The 24397-nt window shown below is 45.4% G+C and overlaps 2 protein-coding genes across 2 annotated transcripts; both read right to left on the reverse strand.

Moving 5' to 3' along the window:
• Nucleotides 1-11349: 11349 nt before the first annotated feature.
• On the reverse strand, nt 11350-13859 carry LOC123122030 (peptidyl-prolyl cis-trans isomerase FKBP15-1). The gene is made up of 6 exons (XM_044542152.1): nt 13662-13859; nt 13487-13536; nt 12536-12598; nt 11976-12066; nt 11781-11885; nt 11350-11697 (listed from the first exon to the last, which is right to left on the reverse strand). Exons 1-6 carry the CDS (start codon nt 13720-13722, stop codon nt 11609-11611), a joined length of 459 nt encoding a protein of 152 aa, XP_044398087.1. The 5' UTR covers nt 13723-13859; the 3' UTR covers nt 11350-11608.
• Nucleotides 13860-14401: 542 nt separating this feature from the next.
• LOC123122031 (uncharacterized) lies at nt 14402-20456 on the reverse strand. The gene is made up of 4 exons (XM_044542153.1): nt 20077-20456; nt 19826-19945; nt 16543-17913; nt 14402-15774 (listed from the first exon to the last, which is right to left on the reverse strand). Exons 1-4 carry the CDS (start codon nt 20282-20284, stop codon nt 14750-14752), a joined length of 2724 nt encoding a protein of 907 aa, XP_044398088.1. The 5' UTR covers nt 20285-20456; the 3' UTR covers nt 14402-14749.
• Between the last annotated feature and the right edge of the window lie 3941 nt (nt 20457-24397).

The following is a 24397-nucleotide window of genomic DNA, read 5'->3' on the forward strand; positions in this document are numbered from 1 at the left end:
TGTCTTCGCTCGAAGACATAGGATTTGGTTGAGCATCACTTCAGTCACTCTGACTTTGTTCACTGGGACCCCACTTAACAGTATGGTGGTTCCTATGACTCAACAAAGAAGAAAAGGAAACAACGAAACAACTAAGTCTTCGCGCTCCATAGTATTCACGCAATGTCTTCTCTTGTCATAGTCTTCAATGTGAATATCTTCACATACCACCATTGCCTTCAATGTCTTCATACATTTTTAGGGGTCATCTCCGGTAGGTAAACCGAATCAATGAGGGACTACTACTTGTGTTATCCTGCAATTCTCACAAACACATTAGTCCCTCAACCAGGTTTGTCGTCAATACTCCAAAACCAACTAGGGGTGGCACTAGATGCACTTACAACACTGCAAAAAGAGTTACATCATATGGATCTCCAAGAGACCAATGTATTGAGAATTTAGCGAGAGAGAGGAAGCCATCTAGGTACTAACTACGGACCCGTAGGTCTACAAAGAACTACTCACGCATCATCGGAGAGGCACCAATGGAGGTGGTGAACCCCATCCCGTGATGGTGTCTAGATTGGATCTGGTGGTTCTGGACTCTGCGGCGGTTGGAATTGATTTTCGTCGACTCCCCTAGGGTTTTGGGAATATTGGGGTACTTACAGAGCAAAGAGGCGGTCCAGGGGGCACCCGAGGTGGGCACAACCCACCAGGGGGCGCCTGGGCCTCCTGGCACGCCCTGGTGAGTTGTGCTCTCCTCGGAGCACCCCCCCCAGACGCAGCCAGGGCCCATTATGTGTCTTCTGCTCCAAAAAAATCCCCGTGAAGTTGCGTTGCATTTGGACTCCGTCTGATATTGATTTCCTGCGATGTAAAAAACATGCAGAAAACAGCAACTGGCACTTGGCACTATGTCAATAGGTTAGTACCAAAGAATGATATAAAATGACTATAAAATGATTATAAAACATCCAAGATTGATAATATAACAGCATGACAATCAAAAGTTATAGATACATTGGAGACGTGTCAGCATCCCAAGCTTAACTCCTACTCGTCCTCGAGTAGGTAAGTGATAAAAACAGAATTTTTGATGTGGAATGTTGCCTAACATGTCATATCATATTCTTTTCTTTATAGCATGGACATTTGGGCTTTTATGTGATTCAAAGCAATAGTCTAGTTTTTACATGATAATTTAAATACTCAAAGCATATCAACAAGCAACCATGTCTTTCAAAATATCAACGCTAAAATAAGTTATCCCTAGCCCATCATGCTCAACCATTGATCAATTCATGAAACACACTCGCATATTAGCTACACCCAATACTCAAGTACGGTCATATTGCCTCCTAGTTGGTGCTTTTATAAGAGAAGATGGACACTCAAATTCAAAATAAAAATTGCATAAAGTAAAAGAAAGGCCCTTCGCAGAGGAAAGTAGGGATTTGTAGAGGTGCCAGAGCTCAAAGCAAAAAACTTAGAGATAAAAACATTTTGGGAGGTGTATCCTTCCCACCAACGAAAACGACTTAGAGTTCCCAACACTTTCCATGCTAGATATATCATAGGCGGTTCCCAAACAGAAAATAAAGTTTATTCCTTTTTCCACCATACTTCCACATTCCATGGCTAGCCGTATCCACGGTTGCCCTCCATACCAACACTTTCCAAGGAATTTATTATTTTACAACATAAAGTAAATTCATTTTTTCATTTCAGGACTGGGCATCCCTAAAACCTTTGCCTTACTCTCGTGCAATGACAAGTGAATAAACACTCATCGTGAGAATAACACATCCGGCATGGAAAATATTAGCCACCCCTCACCGCTCCGCGAGCGAAATGAACACACAAAAGAGAAGTTTATTTTGAAAATTAGAGATGGCACATACAAATTTGCTTAGAACGGCAAAAGAATACCGCATATGAGTAGATATAGTGGAAACATGTGGCAAAACTGGTTTAAAGGATTTTGGATGCACAAGTAGAGATCATACTTAGTGCAAAATGAAGGCTAGCAAAAGATTGAGAAGCGACCAACCAAGAAACGAATAATCTCATAAGCAAGCATTAAGCATAATTAACACCGAACCACAAGTAGGATATAATATCATTGCATGACTATTGACTTTCGTGCTTGCATAGGGAATCACAAACCTTAACACCATATTCTTACTAAAGCATAATTACTCATCAACACAACTCACATAGCACATCATCATATCTCAAAACTATTACTAAGAATCAAGTTTATTTTGTCCAATGATCTTCATGAAATTTTTATTATATCCTTCTTGGATATCTATCACTTTGGGACTAATTTTCATGTGTTGCTTTTCATAAGCTCAAACAAATATAAGTGAAGATCATGAGCATAATTTTTCTTTCTCTCAAAATAACTTAAGTGAAGCAAGAAAGAATTTCTTGAAAATTTTACTAACTCTCAAATAAATCTATGTGAAGAAAGAGAGCATTTCTTCAAAAATACTAAAGCACACCGTGCTTAAAAAGATATAAGTGAAGCACTAGAGCAAGTCCATAGCTCATAAAAGATTTAAGTGAAGCATAGAGAGCAATTCTAACAAGTCATGACATAATTTTGGCTCTCTCGAATAGGTGTGTCCAGCAAGGGATCAAGACTTAAAACACAAAATAAAACAAGCAAAGAATCATATCATACAAGACGCTCCAAGAAAAACACATAATATGTGACGAATAAAAATATAGCTTCGAGTAAAATACCGATGGTCGTTAGAAGAAAGAGGGGATGCCACTCGGGGGCATCCCCAAGCTTAGTTGTTTGCTCATTTTTGGATAATAGCTTGGGATGTCGGGGCATCCCCAAGCTTAGGCTCTTCTATCCTTATTCCTTCATCCATCGTAAGATAACCCAAAACTTGAAAACTTCAATCACACAAAACTCAACAAAACCTTCGTGGGATCCGTTAGTATAAGAAAGCAAACCACTACTATAAGCATTGTATCAAACCAATTCATATTTTGATTTTGCATTATATCTACTGTATTCCAACTTTTCTATGGCAAAAACTCATCAAAGAAAACCATAGAGCCATCAAAATAAGTACACAACGCAAAGAAACAGAATCTGTCAAAACAGAACAGTCTGTAGCAATCTGACTATTTCGAATACTTCTATAACTCCAAAAATTCTAAAAATTTGGACGACGTGGGTAATTTGTATATTAATCTTCTGCAAAAATAATTGTCATTTTATCACGCTCTGGTGATTTTTAACTATTGTTTTCGTGAGCGCATAAGTTTCTGTTTTTCAGCAAGATCAAACAACTATCACCCAAGAAGATCCTAAAGGATTTACTTGGCACAAACACTAATTAAAACACAAAAAACACAATCATAACATTACCATAATTGTGCAAACACACAAGAACAGAAAGCAAAAAGCAAAAATAAATTTTATTCATTGGGTTGCCTCCCAACAAGCGCTATAGTTTTACGCCCTTATCTAGGCATAAGTCAAGGATCTAAGTTTTGTCATCCTTGTTCAACTCTTCAATCAAACACTTAGAATCCTTCAAAAATTTAGCATAAAGATCTTCAATGAAAATACTCCTAGGAATAAATTTAAAGAATTCGTTCTTGCAAAAAGGATCTCTTATTACTTCAACAAAATCCGGGTGAATACTAATCATCTTAAGATCTTCTTTATTACTATTACTAGAAGTTGCACCCTTGTTCTTGGTAACTTGAGTAACTTTGCCAATCTTTACGGGAGTTTTTTCGATAGGTTTAGCGGAAGCAAAAGCTGTGCTTAGATTACTAAAGATTTCTTCTAGTTTATCAGTCCGAGACGGGCTTTCCTCTATTCTTTCAGGGATTACGGTACCCTTTTCTTTTAACAACTTAAAATTTTCTCCCGCTTTTGACTGAATCTTGGTGGCAAAATTATGCATCTTTTTATCTATAATTTCCAATAGGGCCCCCCTGCCACGGGAGGGTAGGACAAAAGATGTCATGCAAGTTCTTTTCCATAAGCACGCATGACTATATTCGGAATACATGCCTACATTATATTGATGAACTGGAGCTAGTTCTGTGTCACCCTATGTTATAACCGTTGCATGATGAATGCCATCCGACATAATTATCCATCATTGATCCATTGCCTACGAGCTTTTCACATATTGATCTTTGCTAAGTTACTTTTCCGTTAGCACTCTTACAATTGCTACGAAACTACCACCGTTACTTTTGCCACTGTTACTGTTACTTCCATACTACTTTGCTACTAAATATTTTGTTGCGGATATTAAGTCTTTCAGGTGTGGTTGAATTGACAACTCAGCTGCTAATACTTGAGAATATTCTTTGGCTCCCCGTGTGCCGAATCAACAAATTTGGGTTGAATACTCTACCCTCGAAAACTATTGCGATCCCCTATACTTGCGGGTTATCAATAAAGTAAATCAATTACATGGCGTTTGCATTTCATACAATAAAGCGACAACCATAAGGCTCCTGCCAGTTGCCGATAACTTTTACAAAACATGATCATCTCATACAATAACGTATATCACACCATGTCTTGACCATATCACATCACAACATGCCCTGCAAAAACAAGTTAGACGTCCTCTACTTTGTTGTTGCAAGTTTTACGTGGCTGCTACGGGATTCTAGTGAGAACCGTTCTTACCTACGCATCAAAACCACAACGGTGATTTATCAAGTTTGCTGTTTTAACCTTCAACAAAGACCGGCCGCAGTCAAATCCGAAGCAAACACCCGCCAACCACCTTTACGCAAAACTAGTTGCATGTCTGTCGATGGAACCGGTCTCATGAACGTGGTCATGTAAGGTTGGTCCGGGCCGCTTCATTCAACAATATCGCCGAATCAACATAAGACATTGGTGGTAAGAAGTATGACGATCACCGCCCACAACTCTTTGTGTTCTACTCGTGCATATCATCTACGCATGGACCTGGCTCGGATGCCAGTGTTGGGAAACGTAGCATGCAATTTCAAAAAATTCTTACGCTCACGCAAGATCTATCTAGGAGATGCATAACAACGAGAGGGGGAGAGTGTGTCCATATACCCTCGTAGACCGAAAGCGGAAGCGTTTGACAACACAGTTGATGTAGTCGAACTTCTTCTTGTTCCGACCGATCAAGCACCGAACGTACGACACCTCCGAGTTCTACACACGTTCAGCTCGATGACGTCCCTCGAACTCTTGATCCAGCAAAGTGTCGAGGGAGAGTTCCGTTAGCACGATCGCATGGTGATGGTGATGGTGAAGTGATCCGGGCAGGGCTTCACCTAAGCACTACGTGAATATGACCGGAGGCGTAAACTGTGGAGGAGGGTGCCGCACACGGCTAGGAATCAATGTTGTGTGTTCTAGCGGTGCCCCCCTCATATATATATAGGTTGGAGGGGAGGAGAGGCAACCAAGGGGGCGCCCCAAGTAGGAGGAATCCTACTTGGGCGCCACCCAATTCGGCCTCCCCCCTTCCATATTCATCCGGAGGGGGAAGGAAGGAGGAGGGAGGAGAGAAGGAAGGGGGAGGCCGAATCCCTCCCCTTCCTTTCCCTCTTCTCCTCTTTCCTTCCCCCCTATTTCGGCCTACATGGGGCGCACCAGCCCCCTAGGGGCTGGTCTGTCCCCTTCTTGGCCCATTAGGCCCATGTAGTTGCCGGGGGGATGCCCGGAACCCCTTCTAGTGACCCGATACATACCCAGTACCCCCAGAACACTTCCGGTGTACGAATACTATCGTCATATATATGAATATTTACCTCTTGACCATTTTGAGACTCCTCGTCATGTCCGTGATCTCATCCGGGACTCCGAACAACATTCGGTCACCAAATCACATAACTCATATAATACAAAATCATCATCGAACGTTAAGCGTGCGGACCCTACGGGTTTGAGAACTATGTAGACATGACCGAGACACCTCTCCGGTCAATAACCAACAGCGGAACCTGGATGCTCATATTGGTCCCTACATATTCTACGAAGATCTTTATCGGTCGTACCGCAGTGACAACATACGTAATTCCCTTTGTCATCGGTATGTTACTTGCCCGAGATTCGATCGTCGGTATCTTCATACCTACTTCAATCTCGTTACCGGCAAGTCTCTTTACTCGTTCTGTAATACATCATCCCGCAACTAACTCATTAGTCACTTTGCTTTCAACGCTTCTTATGATGTGTATTACCGAGAGGGCCCAGAGATACCTCTCCGATACTCGGAGTGACAAATCCTAATCTCGATCTATGCCAACCCGACGAACACCTTCGGAGATACCTGTAGAGCATCTTTATAATCACCCAGTTACGTTGTGACGTTTGATAGCACACAAGGCATTCCTCCGGTATCCGAGAGTTGCATAATTTCATAGTCGAAGGAATATGTATTTGACATGAAGAAAGCAATAGCAATAAAGCTGAACGATCAATATGTTAAGCTAGCGGATGGGTCTTGTCCATCACATCATTCTCCTATTGATGTGATCCCATTCATCAAATGACAACACATGTCTATGGTTAGGAAATTTAACCATCTTTGATTAACGAGCTAGTCTAGCAGAGGCTTACTAGGGACACGGTGTTTTGTCTATGTATCCACACATGTATCAAGTTTCCAGTTAATACAATTCTAGCATGAATAATAAACATTTATCATGATATAAGGAAATATAAAAGAAAAAAGTCCATTTTACTACCCTGAATAAAGTCGGTGGTTCACTTTACCCCCTGATCTATTTTTCGGCTTCTTTTACCCCCCAAACAAACCCAAACCGGACAAAACACCCCCCTGGCTGGTTTTTCTCCACCCTCTGCTGATGTGGCACTAGTCAACGGCGGTTTTGACTTGGGTGGGGCCCCCTTGTCAGGTTTCTCTTTCTCTCTCTTTCTCTCTCTCTCTCTCTCTCTCTCTCTCTATCTATCTATCTCTCTCTCTCGGTCACAACCGCCGCCGCCGAAGGAGCTCGCCCCGAGCCCGAGCCACCCGTGCCCCACCTCCCTCACCACGTCGCCCAGGAGCGGCTGCCCTCTCCCCGCCATCGCGCCGGCGTCCTGCCAGAGGAGCCTCGTCCCGCGCCGCCGCAGATTGCCCCGCCCCCGCGCCGCCGTTGCCTCGCCGACCCCGCCGGCCATGCCATCCCGCCGCCGCCCGAGCCCGCCCCGAGTACCCACCGCCAGTGGTTGCCACCACCGCCTCCACCCCGTGCGCCACCATCTCCTGCCAACCCCGCCTGGCCCTGCTCCGCTCGCCGGCGCGCCACCGCCTCCTGTCGACCCCGCCGGCCACGCCATCCCGCCGCCGCGCGAGCCCGCCCCAAGTACCCACCGCCGGTGGTTGCCACCACCGCCTCGGCCCCGTGCGCCACCGCCTCCTGCCGACGCCGCCTGACCCTACTCTGCTCGCCAGCGGGTGTACCTGGAGAGAGAGAGAGGTGAGAGAAACCTGACAAGAGGGCCCCACCCAGGTCAAAACCGTCGTTGACTAGTGCCACATCAGCAGAGGGTGGAGAAAAACCAGCCAGGGGGTGTTTTGTCCGGTTTGGGTTTGTTTGGGGGGTAAAAGAAGCCAAAAAATAGACCAGGGGGTAAAGTGAACCACCCACTTTATTCAGGGTAGTAAAATGGACTTTTTCAATATAAAATAACAACTTTATTATTGCCTCTAGGGCATATTTCCTTCAGGGACATGGAGGAATGCAGCGATTGGCTACACCCGTCGGAGAACATACAGTGAGGGAAGTGGCTTGTGGCAAAGAGAAGAGAAGAGTGGTTCGGGGGGCCAGGAAAATGATCGTGTCTGATCTTTCTACCTCGAGGTAGGTTTCGTGGAAGAGGAGGAGGAGGTTGTGGCGGCATGCCTCGGAAACGTAGCTCTGGTGATGCCGATTTTGAGGAGGGTGGTGACCTAAATGACACGACAGAGAGCCCTTTCAAAGAAACCAGCTGCTAATGATGGGGAAGACAAGAAGGACCAAGGTGCGGTGGCTAGGAAACTATATATGGATGAAGGGGGGAGGAGAGGAACCAAGAAGTTCGTTGCTGGTGTCGTGACACGACTAGTAATAGGGGCACCGTCAGAGGTAGTGTGTGATGCTCTAATCTCGCCCACCTCCATCCTACGTACCACCAAAGGACCGCAAGAAAGCAAGGAAGAGTACTTCACCAGCCATGTGTGTAACTTCTGAAGCGGCATAGGCGGCCTCCCTTGAGGAGGCTTGTTTGGTGAAATGAGTCTCTTCTACTAGAATTGTTTTGGAGTGGGCTCCTCTGCGATAGTTTGTGGGCTTCGCAATTTTGCGAGGCAATTTGCCCAGTCAGTGCTTTGTATAGTTGAAACTTAGCTGCCCAAAGCTCGAGTAAAAAACTTGTTAGACACTTTAGGTTTTGATGATGCTTATACAGTTAGGAGAGGTTTGGGTTTGTTTTGGAATAATGAAATAAAGGTGGAAGTGTTTGGTTACTCTAACTATCACATTGATGTTCATGTTACTTTGAAGGCGATGACCCGTGGCGTCGACATGCATGTGTGGTGAGGCACGTGTCATTGAGAGAAAATGCATGTGGGATCTTATGCACTCTTTATCTCCAAAGAGTGATAAACCATGGATTTGTATAGGTGATTTTAATGAAGTGCTCATGTTGGATGAGTTTGAAGGGATAGGACAGAGAAGTATGTCTCGGTGACGGATTTAAAAGATGGAGTGGATATATGCGGTCTCAAAGATATAAAAAAATTCGACACTAGGTGGACTTTTGAAAAGCGTGTGGCCGGGGGCACCTACACCAAGGTACGACCTTATTCTGACTCCTACTAGGGCAATCAGGTTTAAGTTAAGCCCGCAACTTAGTTTTTCACTTCTCTTCCGACACAAGCTTCGTTGTCAAGCCTGGGCACAGCTCTGGATTCGGTTGACTAGTGCAGCAAGTTTCCTAATGTTGTGCTCGTATCAACATCCACTTCTGATCGCAGCCCTATAGTCCATCACTTCTGATCACATCTGATGAACTGATGTGGGAATCCTATGATGGTTTCAAGGAAACCATAGAGCAACATTGGCAGGGCCTGGGAGCTCATACGTTTGATGGATTCCGGGCCAAACTCAACTCCCTGTCAGCCAAATTAACTCGTTGGAACAATATAACTTTTGGGCACGTTAAATCGGAAATAAGGAAGCTGAGAATTAAAAAGCTTAATGCATCGGGATGGAACTTGCATCGAGGATGCTGCGAAGACGGAGCAAATGGTTACAACCTTTTATCGGGACCTTTTCATTGTGAGGAAACGGCCAACATAGATAAAGTGATCGATACGGCAAAGTCACCAACGTGATGAACGAAAGGTTAACAACAGACTATATAATAGAGGAGGTAAAGTCTGCCCCCACAAAAGCACCAGACTCGGATAGATATCCGACTCATTTTTTCTAGCAACACTTAGAGATGTGTGGAGAAGAAGTGACCATGTTGGTCTTATGTATCTTGAGAGGAGTAGAGGATATTGGGACTTGAATGACAAAATTTTGGTTCCAAATCCAAAGGTAACAAGCCCGACCCTCCTATCTCAGTTTCGATCTATGAGTCTGTGTGATGTCCTTTATAAGATCGCTTCGACGGTTCTGGCTAACGGTCTGGAGTTGATCCTACCTAAGATTATTTCATAAGAAACAATTTGCTTTGGGGGGGGGGGGAGGGTTACAGACAATATAATTTCAACTGGTGAATAACTTCATTTTATGAAAAGCAACAACACAAAGAAAACAATGTTTGTGCGCTGAAACTAGATATATGAAGGCGTGACCAATTGGAGTGGAACTACCTTAAGGAAATAATGACCAAGTTGGAGTTTGCACCAGTTTGGTTTTCTTCGGTTATGTGGTTGGTGAGCTCTATGGAAATTTCTGGTATGTTTAATGGAAAGATGTTCAAGGAGTTCAAACCTATGAAGGAATCCTTAGGGAGACCCGATTTTGCCTTACCTCTTCTTGTTGGCAGTAGAGGGCCTTTCGTCCCTCTTAAAAAAAATCACTCGGTCATCGATTGTGAGTGGGATTAAGATGGCAGAATGGGGACCACCGGTGAGTCACTTTTCGCGAACGACAGCCTGATGTTCGTCAAGGCTGGGGTGATGGTGCAACTTTGGTATCCTCTTTGTTGGAAACATATTGTCGGGCTTGGGGGGGGGGATCTTTCTAAGTCTTCGAGTTTTTTGAGTAAAGGGTGCCCTCAAGTGGTTAAGGATGAGATGAAGGCTATTCTCAATGTCCACAATGAAAGTTTATCAGAGAAGGTACTTGGGGATGCCTACTGATGTAGGTACTAGCAAAATGGAGCTTTCAAGTATCTTAAAAAAAGTTTTGGAATAAGGTGAAAGGTTTGATGGACAAAACTCTTTCTTTCGGACGGAAAGATATGCCTAACAAATTTGTCGCGCAGGCGATACCAGTCTACTCTGTCTTGCTTTAAACTACTGCGCGGACCCTAACTTCAAATAAACTCTATCATTAGGAAGTTCTAGTGGGGTATTAGGCGCCAGGAAAGGAAGATGAGTTGGGTGTCATGGAAGGTTATGGCATGACCAAAATACCAAGGGTGCTAGTTTCAGAGATATAGAGGTATTTAATTTGGTCATGTTGGCAAGGCAAGCATGGCGGATCTTGCAAGCTCCCGACACTTTAAGCACAAAAAATCTGAAAGCAAGGTATTATCCTAATACTGATTTTTTTTTGAAAGCTCAACTTGGTGGCCATCTTTCCCAGATTTGGAGGGAAATAGTGAAGGGGAAGGATGTCCTCCCACACGGCCTAAGTCGTCGTATCGATGAGGGTACAATGCAGATATCTGGCAGCAAAATTAGATATCTGGCAGCAAAATTGGATCCCACGGGATTACTCTATGCTGCCCATTGCATGCCTAACTCACCACCGGCACGTTGATTGATGAAACCTCAGCACGTTGGCAGAAAGATGTGGTCGGGTCCGTCTTCCTTCCTTTCAAGTACACAAGTGAATGTAATCTGAGACGGTTTAAAAAACTGAAATTTCTCTTGACTCGTTACATGCATGCTGCGTTGGAGTCAAATCCAAGTCGACATGACTAATCTTATAATCCCTCCATTCCTATTTACTCTGCCTATTAGGTTTGTCTTAAGTCCATTTGTTGATGTTTGAACAAGTTAAAAATAATACCAGCATTGCAAATACCAAATGGATATCATTAGATCCATCATGTAACATATTTTCACACTATTTATTGTAAATGCTAATGTTTTTTAATATAAATTAGGTCAAACTTTACCAAGTTTGACGACAAACCTAATATGCAAAGTAAAATGAGAAATGAAGGGAGTAGTACTTTATAACCATTCCAAGAACAAAAGCAAAAGTAACAAGGTAGATAGGAGAATTATTCCAGAGAATTACATAGGGTAACAAAAGTCACTTGATCTATTCGATTTTGAGAACTAGGCTCCTCTGTTTGATCATGGTAAGACAATGTTCCTGCCTCATTGTGTCTGCCCTACAAGAGTAAGTTTCCCATACATAGTCCTATTCGATTTGATAACTGGGCGATCGTGCTGCGCCGAGCTGCCTACAGATCAGCGTCATCCTCCTCTGATTTGCTAGATGGCTCGCCATTGACAGCGACAAGCTCTGTGTCGAATATGAGAGTTGCTCCGCCTGCAAGAGAAAAAAGAGGACTCATATCAGAAATCTGCAAGAAAAACAGCTGCTTACTAACTAGAGAGCGTAAAATGGTATACCTGGAATGGTAGGTGGTGATCCCTGATCCCCATAGCCGAGCTTTGAAGGGATCTTCAGCTTCCTCTTCTCACCAATGCACATGCCCAAAATTCCCTGATCCCATCCTACAGGGTGAAGTATGGACATTCAGGCAGAGAACCAAATTGTGAATGAAGAAACTACCCAGTTATCCAATGGGCCCTTTTCACAATTACCTTTGATCACTTGACCAGTGCCCAATTCAAATTCAATCGGGTCACCCCTTTCAAAGCTAGAATCGAAAACTGTTCCATCGGTAAGTGTTCCCTGGTGACAGAAAAGACATGATTCAGAAATGAATTCCTATATCATGTAGCATTAAAACCTCTTTAAGTAAACCTATATGGGATGGTTGAATTAACAAATTATAGCGTAAGTTCTAACTATTTTTACATTGGATCAAAAAGATGTTTTGTAGCTTCCTATAAGCAAATTCGCAGTTTCACCCAGTATCATACATATTGCAGTCCCCCAATATCTACATATTGCAGTAGATAAAATCCTTAGGGGAGTACTGAAGGACTAAGTTTTCTTTTCTTCTTTTACCGAACAAAGGAGTAAGTTAAGGCATACTAGTTGAGTGAAATGAAGTGGAGAGAAAGAGGACAATGCAGTTCTGTAAATACCACAATAAAGAAGAATCTCAAATCAGAACTCTCCATGACAAATTGCCATGGCTTAAATATTGCAAAAATAATCAACAGATATAGGTCAAACAGCAGAATATTGAACTTACACGGTAGTGAACTTTAACTCTGTCACCTTTGTGAGCCGAGATGCTGCAGGATTCTGGCTTGTACTGAAAATTACAACATGGGCATAATAACAAGATAAGAGGCATAATAACTGAATTGCAGAAATGAAGCTAGCACATGGTGTTAAACTATGCTCTATTGCTTTCTTATAAAAAAGAAAGCAGGGCCATATGGCGTTTCCTCCAAAATTATCTATGCTCTACTGCAGTTCAGCATGAAATCCAGTATCCATGTAACTACCGTTCGTTTCATTAGCATACTCCCTCCGTCCCAAAGTAAGCGTCGTTTATTTTGGGACTGAGGGAGTAGCAATTATTTTCTTTGAACCATCTCGATTCATAACGATGTATCTTTAAGATCAAAGTACTGCACCAAATTCTGGATGGCTATTTTCACAACACGGCTTCGCTAATACTAAAAAGATCAGTATGTTGAGCCAAATTGTGGATGATGCTTCTCACAACAAGTTTTTGTTAATACTTTTAGGCAATTCGCTTCAGCTTGGCCTGCTGGCATATTCAGTTTTTGAAAGAAAAGCAGAAGCGTTTGCCCTCTGCACTGATGGATTTAGGTCATAGGTTGTGCGAAACCTCTGGTATGTACTACTCCTACTAAACTAAACAAAATGGTGATCTATCACCTCCAAAGCGACAGGATAAACCTCGAGTTGTGTGAACATCAGTCCCACGAAGACAGTTCTTTTCTGAAAATTCAATCCATCCAGAATGTTATCCGACGGGATCTACTCTAACACAATTCGCGCGTACCAGGCCTCAGATCCGACGAAATTCACGATTGCACAGCATCTAATCTATTTCCCTCAGGCTGAATCGATCCACCCGACGAGACACGCAGGAGGAAAACACACAATTCTGAACGCAGCCAGGAAGGATCCACTGATGACAGCAGAGCCGAGAGCCCGGGGGACGTACCTTGACGCCGATCTGGAGCGCCGAGACGTCGCCGGACTTCTTCGCGGAGGCTGCAGGGAAATTAAAAGAGCCAGATCGGATCAGACATCAGAGCGTGCCGCGTACGGATGGGGGCGCGCGGGGCGTGCTATGGATCGAGGGTACGGCGGGCGGGCGGGCGGGCGGGGTCGCTTACCGACGAGCAGGAGCGCGGCGGCGGCGACCAGCAGGCAGAGAAGAAGCCGCGGCTTCGCCATGGATGCAGCTGGGGTTTGTTCGGGTAGAGAGGAGGAGGATTTTGGCCGAACTCGTGAGGGGTTGCGTTTATAGAGGAGCAGTGACAGTGCCAACTACTAGTATCTGGGTTGGGTTGGACTTGACCAAACTGACTCGTTTTTTTCATACAAAAAATAAAATAGGTAAAGTTTATTTTCAGATCATAAAATAGATGTAGTTTATTAATGGCTAGCATGCAATTGATGTTATAATAATCTCAGTCTGATACTACAACAATTGTCATCCAATCCAATGCATTTTTTTGCGAATTAATTCAATGCATTTGATATCCAATCTAAACAAATGTGTAATATATATTTTTTTAGGAAAGGAGGATTATCCCCAGCCTCTGCATCGAGCAATGCACACAACTAATTTATTAAATACTCCCTCTGTTCCAAAATATAGTGTTTCCTCTGTTTTCGTGCTTCAACTTAATTTTTGCTTTCGCCGCAGTCGATCTCGTTGGTTGAATTTATGGTCAAAGTTGAACCTTGGAAAGCGCTGCCGCGCTATATTTTGGAATGGAGTAAATAAAGTAGCAACAAAGTACTGTATGAAGTTCATCTCAAGTCCGCAAGCAAGCTCAAAACAAAAGAATAAAATATAGCACGATGCTCAAATATGTTGGGAGCCAAGGCAACTTGGGCCAGAAAGACGAGCTGATGAACCTAGTCAGCGGCCGTGCAGGACTAAAGCCACATCCAAGTGCAAATGAGACCAAACAACATACGTACTACAAAGTCAGGTGGCGATACATCAAAATCGCACTGATCCAAAGCATCTCAACAGCGACATATTTCGGCAGCATCAGGTGAGATACCAGACCATCTTAACTTGAGTGATTATCTACACGAACATGACAGTAGTTCGGGTGGCATATGTTGCAAGACATAAGCTTATCCAGTCCTCACGCAAATAGACTAAAAAGGGTGCCACGGATTCAAACAAGATGCGCATGGCGTATGTAGAAAGAAGATCGTAGCTGAGGAAGAATGAATGGCAGCATCAGTGCACGGAGTGGCAGCAGATGAAGGGCATCCACGGCTGCTTCCTCACTTTGGATCTCTTGTCGACGTTGTTGTTGTCATGGGGCATCTTCGCGGGGGAGTTCCAGTACTGGTCGTCCGAACCGGCTGCCCCTGGCTTCGCCGATGAGGCGTCGTCCTTCGACGCTCCTCGCCGCGTGAATGACAGGACCCGCTCCTTGGTGCTGGGTTTCTTCTCTTTGCCCTCCAGGCTCGCCTCGGCGAGGAGGACCTTCAAGGGGACGCTGATCCTTGCTGAATTCAGCCTCGAGCCAACGGCGGCGATCTCTCCATTCTGCTTGTTTCCCTCCAGACCGACTGTTTCTTCAGCCTGCTTCCGCTCTTCAGCATGATCCCTGCTTTGCACCACGTTCGTCTGCTTTGCAGTAGTTTCTGGAGCCTGCTTCTTTTCTACAGCATTATCTGCCTGTTGCACTTCATCTGTTTTATTCTCTTCCTTGCTGGCGACATCAGTCTGCCTGTTGCCAACATCAGCTGTGTTAAATTCTCCATCCATCTTCTTTGCACGACCGTCTTCAGTCTGATCCTTTTCATGAATATTTTCTGTGCTTTGTACTGCTGTCACTTCCTTTGAACCAGTATCCTCAGCCAGTTTATCCTCTTCAACATTATCTGAGTGCAGTACTGCAGTCATCTCCTTTGCACTAGCATCTTGAGTCTGTTTCTTTTCTTCTGAGTCATCTATATTCTCTACCGGAGTCTTATCTTTTGCTTTGGTGTCTTCCGTGTCAGTCTTTTCTTCAACATGTGTGCTGACTGCATTGATCTCCTGAGAGACGGGCATTGTGCTAAATTCTGTCGGAAATACTTGAGATGGCGCATCGATGATGCCATTTGTATGTGATTCACCTTCCTTCTTGTCATGGTTCACCGAGGCATCATGCAAGAAAACGTTCTTCGCAGGATCTGCACTGCTACTGACCGACGCATCTTCTGCATCAACTGCATATCCATTTTTACATGACACAGCTACCATGCGATCATCTGCCAGAAATGTTCAGTAAGTTTCAGTACACAACATCATGTAATCCAAACTTGTAAGAACTAACATAGGGAGAGAATAGTAAAACACTAAGACTGCAATAACAAGACTCAGTAAATTTTAACATATGAAAATAACATGTTACTAATCCTTCTGTTCGTATTTAGACAACATAGACTTGAAACATCAAACACTATTCATCAAAGCTACGACCATATGTAAGTGTTCAAACACATCAATCAACCAATACTAGACTAAACAACTGAGATGAACTTCTTCAATAGCTTACATTTTTCTTTTACTGTTATTACTAGGTGATTTCCCCGCGCGTTGCGGCGGGAATTTAAAGATTAATTCCAGATGAACTATGTATGACGAAAATTATCTAAATCAAAAGCTAATATTTTTTTAATGCAGAAATCTTTCGTACTTGCACCGTATGTGAACAAAGAGTATGCATGTGGTTTGCATGGGGCTACAAAATAATGTTAGTGGATGCTTACATGGCACACTTGGTGAGATGGAGAGCCGCATGTTGAGAGAATTAGAGTTAATGGGGATTAACTATTTAGGAATAAGTAGATTCCCAACCCAAAAATAGAAGAATTGGTAGAACAAACAATGGTACAAATATGTCCAGTAAAGTTTTATGTTTTCAACTGTCTGAATTTCACAACAAACTGAGACATTACTAGTACTACAACAGAAATAATAATCACCAACTCGTACAAAGCACACACAGGTTGAAAGTGAAAACCCAGAATTCTCACCTGAGGTCGGACAGTGTTTCCCATCAGCAACGCTGGTTTGGTTGGAAACTGTCTTAGATGTAGAGTCAACTTCCTGCTCTGATTCAAAAACATTTGGTGCCTCTAAACGGTAACCAGAAGCAAGCTCAAATAAGTCATCACTCCTGGTGTCATCTATATTGAATGGATTCTTGGTAGAAATCACTTGATCCATTAGTAATGTGACATGCTCCTGACTTGTAGACACTTGGTAATTTGTAGGAACCTCAGTGGCACTCTCCCTGTTGCAGATTTCCTCTTGTTGTTCAGGCCTCGCCTCACAGGAAGAATCCAACGCACTGTCCTTTACTAAAATGCCTTTAGTGCAGTTATCTTCAGCAGTGGACTTGAGCATGCCGTCATCATTAGTAACAGCAAGATCATTCTGATAACCAGGTACAGAGCATACTGAATTTACCAGGCAAGAGTTATCAACTGGCAGCTGAACACCTGAAGTATCTTGAGCAGACAAGTTCTGTGAAGAGCGCTCTGTGGAGCAATCAGTTGATGTATTTGAAGTATGAATTAGCTTCAACTCATCTCCAGAATTAGATATTGTTTCAGATCCAACAGGATATGATTCTACTATTTCTTCTCTTGGTGATACTTCAGACGTGCTATCCAGAACTTCCATACCATCTTTAAATAAGTTGTCCACCTTCCTGGAACATGCAGATTGGGATTCTGGATCAGACATAAGTGGATAGCACTTCTGAAGAGATGAGGGGTTCAAATCACCAAGAAACTCGCAACTACCAGATGTTTTATCAGATTTGCTGTCAACCACAACATCTGTATTGTTGCTGTCAATGTCTGCTGAGCATTCATCTGTACTCTGGAGGTTTAAGCCATCTTCACGCCCAACCAATCCAGGAGTTATATTCTCCGCATAATATTCAGCTTCATTTTCAACCTCGGATCCAGCAGGAAAATCAGTCATGCTTGATTCTCTTGAAAACTGATATTTGCATGTGTCATATCTTTCAAGAGAGATTACATCTGCAGCCACACTTGAACCCACTGAGCCTTTATCCAGATTCTTGATTTCCATAGGAACATCTGACTCACGTGCTATTGCTGCACCATCTTCCGGATCTGACTGATGAAGAAAAGAAGATGCATCCTGGTACTCCTCAAGACAATCTTCTCGCTCAGTTGGGTGTGCAACTGCAAGCGGTCCAATTTCAGTGAAACTTTCAGGCACTCTATGTTGAATTCCATTGGTGCAAGGCCTTTCTGAATCGGTTCCATTGCCTTCATATGCAGTTTCAGAAGAATTATTGGGAATCAGGCCAGTTTCAGTGCAGTCACTGCTGATGGCTTGAATTCTAGCAGCATTAGGAGAAGCATGTTCTGTAAAAACAGTAAATCAACAGGTCAACACACACTCGCTGATATATGAATAAAAAGGTAAAATTATTAAATACAATGGCACGTGGGAATAGCCAGAAACAATTGAAAAGAAGGCATGGCAGTATTTCTACTAGGAATAAACATTGGTAAAATTTCAAGGCATCTTTAACACAACGTAACAAATGAGTATGAAAGAATAAAGAAAATTATATGGGCAGAAGATAGAGGTAAGGAGGATTGTTGAAGTTAGCAGGAAAGGCAAAATCAAAGTCACACTGACAAGTCTAACTAGAAAGTAAAACAACCAAGACAACTAAAGATAATTGGTATTGCAAAATGTAACTGCTGTTTGCGACTTGAGCAATCAGTGAAGCAAAACAAACACACAGTATATAAATAAAACAGGCGATACAATTGGATGTTGTCTCCTAGGACCTACAGCTGTTAGTAATTTTACAGTGGCAATGGTATCCTGCGCCCTTGTTAGTTATTATTTTTTTGAGTTCGCTAACATTATAGTAAAAAGAGATATATAACGATGGACAAAGAGCACTGAATCCACAGCTACACCTGAGATAAAAGTTACTCCCTCCGTACAGTAATATAAGGGTTATGTTTTTGCAGTTCAATGCAAAAACATCTTATATTATGGTACAGGGGTAGTAGAATACAAAAGACCATTGCAATGCATCTCTTGCAACAAAGTTTATAAAGCAGTCAGAAGCAACTAGCTGCAAAAGCATACCTGAAATGACATTGTTTTTATAGGGGACAAAGCTAAAAAATGGGCTTTCAAAGAATAAAAGGGCAAAGCCTGAAAAACACCTAATAGTAGCTGAATGTACCATTGCAGAACCGAAATTGTTACAAACTTAACAGCATGGTGACTTCAGAACATGGAGTACATGACAACATGGACCCAGGTGACAACAAGTAGGTACTAATAAATTATGGCAACAAATGTCAATGCCACGAAATATGAGATCTTCCAAAGTTGTTTTAATTAGCAACGTGTATATATAATTATATATACAAGGATGCGTTCAAAACTTTGGGAGATAGGCACATAACTAACGAGACTAAAATATTTCGCACAACCAACAGAACAAAACGCACATGTGACTAGGACAGCATGTGGTGGAAGACCACTACGAGCAAACTAAGCAAAGAGAAACCAATGTAGAAACGACATGTTCCAAGATATCCTACCCAACAGCACGACTAACTAACGACAGATATGTTGGATTTGGAGGACAAAATCCGGATAACCAAGACACAAACAAATCATTTCGCCCATTCCTGGCTGTCAGACTCGAGAAAGAATCCAATGCGTCCACGCACAGACAATTCTTATTTGCTGACAGCCAACATCAGGCCACCAACTTGCCATAAGACACGGAACGATAATTAATCTAGGTAAAGAGAAGGTGGAACCGTGTACTTGCGCCTCAGCGATTAGCGCGCCGGAATCCACTACTTTATTCAAAGTTGAAGATAGGTAACTGGAGCAAAGCTCAGATCTACAGTTCAAATTGCTCCACATCGTACTCGTCACCCAAAATATTGGCCCGAAGGCCCAAAACCAAGAGCGAACAGCAAAGTGCCTGCGCTTTCAGCTTTAATGCTAAAGCATGAAATGAATCAATCAGATTATTATTACAGGCCCCCACGGAAGTACTATTTCCACTATTAACTCTTCAACGGAGGGACTGGGGAAAAAGGCAACCAATCATTTTGCCTTTGCAAACCTCTAGAAAAGGAGAAGCAAAACAACAACATCAATATTGCGCACAACAGAAGCAAGCTATGCAAATTTTAGTCTGTGTTTACACGAATCAGCAGTATGATAATGGACAAACTGAAACGGCAGGGTAAGCAGATTGAGCAGTAGAGAGGAGCAGAGAGCACACACCTCCGTTCTCCTTGTCCTCCGCCGATTCGACGCCTCCGTTCGCAGATCCGGGCGACGCAGAGCCTCCGCTCGCCGCGCCATTCCCAGGCTCCTCCCCGTCTCCTGGTCCTCCACCAGCACCTGCAGCGCCACAACGTGCACATCAAAACCCGCGAGCCCAAAACCACAACCAAAGCCCAGAAATAACAAAACCAAACCAAATCAAAGCACGGCCGCGTCGCACGGCACGGGCCCGTACCAACGGTACGTACCAAGCACGAAGCGGCCCTCGCCCGCATTGCGCGGCCCGGCGTCCTCCTCCTCGGCGGCCGGCGTGACCTTGCGGCAGGAATTCCTGCGGTGGGAGCGGCGGAGCTTGGCGCTGGGGTTGGGGTTGGGGTACTGGTGCCCGCAGACGTGGCAGAGGTGGCCCCCGCTCAGCGCCTCCCTCCCCCGCCTCGCCGCCTCGTCGCCCTCCATGCCCGCCTCGTCGCCCCCCGTCCGCTCGCTCGCTCGCTCGGCCGGCGGCAATGGCGGAGCCGACGACGGCGAGAAACCCGGGGACGGACGGTGTGCAGATGGGAACGGGCGCAACGGAGTGCTAGTCTGCCCTCCTCCTCCTACCTTTTTAGAGACGGGACGAGACGAGACAAACGGCGGGGGTTTGGGCGGGGTTAAAAGGCTTTGGGCAGCACGGGCGGGGGCTTAGCCAGGCCGGGCCGGGGGCTGACGGGCGGGGCCGTGGGAGCGTGGGGCCGCGGCGTCGGCGAGGGGGGTGGCCCGTGCGGTGGCGCCATCAATGCGGGCCATGTGCGTGGTGGACTCGGCGGGCGGGCGGGCGGGGGTTTCGTTTCTAGGGCAGGGGTGGAGGGAAAAAGGAAAGGTTGGGGGTCGGGGTGGGCGAGCGTGCGTGCGTGCGGGGTGAGCGTGGGCGTGGAGTGGGATCTAGCCGTTGGGTGCAAGATGGACGGCTGAGGTTGAGGGGGAGCGGGCGACGGGCGACGGGGAGGGAGGCCGTGCGTGCCGCTGGTGGAGTGGCGCGTGTGGGGGCGGAAAGCGATGCGGGCTGGCTCTTTCTCTCGTTCTTTTTGTTCGCTGGGTAAAGGGTCGCTGCTGTGCTTTGCACGGTTACCCATGGATGGAGTTTGGATTGGCTTGATTATTACTCTATGAGGCTAATTGGTGTATGGAGCTTGCTGGTCCGGTACACTGGGCTGCCACCGGCTCATTGTAGAGTGTGGGAGTAGGAGTACAATATCTAGTGGGTCATTTGAGTTTTTATGCCCATATGCCTGTGTATTTTAGAAAATATCATGCTATTTAAAAAAAAGATCTATTATAAAAGCTTAGCGGGAGTACAAAGCATCTCAAACATAATAAAAATTACATTGAGATTTCAAGATCATCGAACGTCCGTCAAAAGGAGCCGACTTGACCTTGTCGATGAAAGCCGGAGAGCCTTCGTGCGCGTGCCCTGGAGCCACAGTCGACGTCGTTGAACAGTTATGTAGATATGAAGCACCTGACACAAATCTCGCCACATGACGACAAACCCTAACCTTACTGTCCCAAGAAGACGGCAGGAATCTGCGCCGGACCTTCCTCGACTAAGTCCAACTGAACGGAATCGATGAGGATCGAAGCACGAAAGATAAACTCGAAGAAGAAACGTTGCCATTTGTCTGAGCGCCGCATCAATGAGGACTAAGAAAACCTAAGCCATTAACCGAAGTGGGGTCACCAGCATTCCCCTACCCGTCACCGGCCCTAGGCGGCAGACGGAGGGGAGGCGAATCCACGGGCTCACTGATGAAGTCTGGGGATGAAAGTTTGCCCTATCCGCGTAGGGTTATGGGAGGAAAACGGGAATAACATACTAGTATTATGAGACTAATTGGTCTGCGGAGCTTGCTGGTCTGGACGTGTGATACATTGGGCTACTATCAACTCTTTGTACTATATCTAGTGGATCATTATGAGTTTTTATGGGTATGTTTGTGTATTTTGGAAAACATAATTCTCATGTGAGAACATGCATTTATGAATAACCTCAGTTGATGACATTTTATCAGTGTGTGTATACTTCCTCCGTCCAGGTATTTATTAACCCTTATCGGATCAAATTTTGACCTTGAACTAAACTGGTGAAAATAATAGTAATTTATAGTCACAAAAAAGTACCATTGAAACTTATTTTGAATATGAATCTACGATCCTACTTTTGTGGTATAAACTTACATTTTGCTAGTCAGATTTATGATAAAAAAATCTTGACTGTACAACTATGGTGCTATACAACTATGTTTTTCACATAAAAGTCGTGTGTTGAGCGTTTGAAAACCCTGGAACCAAAAATGGTTTATCCGGCGCAAATTCTACCACGGACCACGGCCACAGGTTTACAGAACACGGAGGACAGACACGTGGCCCCTCTCATCGACCAACGCACGCATACGGGACCGACGGACCATCTCTTCCCCGTGATCTCGAATCTCGGCCCCTGCCCACTGGCACTGGGCCATCATGAACTAGTTCATGGCATTGCCCCTTTTCCCGATCACCTGTCTTTCCAGAGGAAAACGGATCTGATATATGCTCAGCTCCATCATGGGCGTGCTGTGCTAGCTACACGTACGCGCCCGTGCCTGCGCGCTCGTGCTGCACTGCACGTACGGCTGCTCGCGCTGGAAAAAGCAAGCACCCATTTCAACCTAGCTCACCTCGTCATTATCCTCCCGTAAAAAACTGATAAGTACCGAACATCAGATACGAGCACATGACAACTCCGAACGTTTTCGACACCAACTTTAGTGATGCGAGGTTAGTAAGTTAGTTGGCAAGCACTAAAGTTTTATGTTAAAAATAAACCGAAGCACGAAAGTTGTCATGCTTGGCAACTAAAATTGTCATCGTCGTGTCACTGTCAAAAATGTCCGAAGTTACCATATGCTCGTACCAAACGTTCGGCACTTATCAAATTCCAAAAATGAAAAGCTCATCTCATCATCGTCCCGCTCGGATCGGATCGTGCTGGGTAGCCGCAAGGTGGGCTGCAAGGCATAGGCCTAATTTTGGACTATCGAATATATGAGTGTGGTCATGTCCGCCATCGTCTATAATCTTTAGGCGTGATGGCAGGATCGTTAAAGGTCCTTTCTTTGTGAGGTAATAAGAAGTTAACGTGACTAATACAGCAGAGGAGAAAGTGTTTCAAAAAGTGGCACGTGAGAAGGATTCCCTTGGAAGATTTTTTTAGAAAAGGAGGATGACCCCGGCCTCTGCATCCGAGTGATGCATACGGCCACTTTATTAATTATTCTCACAAGACCTTACAAAGCCATACAAGAGCAAGATTAAAGCCATCGTCTAAGCAACAACTATCGCTACACCTATCCAATTGATGAGGGGGTGCAGATAGTGTGGGCCTAATACCAAACAGACATCGCAGCCAAACCTAAACATTTAAGACCTGAGGTCCCAACCAGGACGCCTGCCGGGTATGGGGCACCTACTAGTCCGGCGCACTCCTCAACCAGGACGCCTGCCGGGTATGAGGCCGCCGCAGCCACCTGCCACCAATCCATCTTCAGAGTTGTACTGTTGCATGTACTGTGCCAGGTCTCTTTGCCATCGACGCCACCACGACGCCCGACAGCGTCGTCCTCCTGCGCGAGTCCATCCTCCCACAGCGAACTCTGAATCTGCACTGCGCCACGCCGTCAAGATCCGTCGCCATCAGTGTGTAGGATGAATCACCGCTCCACCAAAGAATCCGTCCTCTGGTCCCTCGATCACGTGTGTACCTCCAAGAATGACGCCCCCAAGGGAGGAACGACACCAGAGCGCCGCCGTCATCCGATCATCCGATCTAGGGTTTCCCCCGGAGGTAGCAGAAAGTGGCCTTGAACTTCTCCACGACGATGCCTTCAAGAAGGGAACGACGCAGATAGCGCCGCCACCGCCGGCCTTAGCAGACGCCGAAGGCAAGTTTTCACCCAAATCAGTTCGAAGGGATCCAACTCTCGTGCGCGGTCAGCCGTCACCACCAGCACCACCAGGCAGAACCCTGGAGCACCGGCAGATTAGCGAGCCGTCGGCACCACCGCATCCAGATCGCCGGCCACGCCGGGCCGCCGCCATCCCCCGCGTCGTCCAGGTCAGGGACGTAGCCGCCGACCGCGCACAGGGACCACCGCCGCCTGCACACGCTGGAGCGCCGCCGAGCTCCCAGCGCCCGCCACCGCTTGCCGAGGGCCGCCGCCGCGAGCCCCGAGCGGACTCCCACGCACACCAGGGGAAACCGCGCGCGTGAGCCCAGCCGTCGCCCCCAAGCCCGCACCGGCGCGCCCCGCCTCCAGCGTGCGGCCAACAGCCGCCGCGATCCGCCCGCGCCAGATCCAGCGAGCCGTGGGAGAAGAGATCCCACCGCCGCCGACGCGCGACTGGGCTTTGCCCGGCAGCGCGTCCCGGCGGCGGCGAGGAGGAGAGGTCGGGGGAGGGACGAGGACGCGGCGGCGCTAGGGATTCCCTTGAAAGATGAGGATGATTTCTCGTCTACTCCCTCCGTCTCATAATATAAGAACTTTTTTACAC

The sequence above is a fragment of the Triticum aestivum genome, chromosome 5D (assembly GCF_018294505.1).
Source record: "Triticum aestivum cultivar Chinese Spring chromosome 5D, IWGSC CS RefSeq v2.1, whole genome shotgun sequence".
Taxonomy (NCBI): domain Eukaryota; kingdom Viridiplantae; phylum Streptophyta; class Magnoliopsida; order Poales; family Poaceae; genus Triticum; species Triticum aestivum.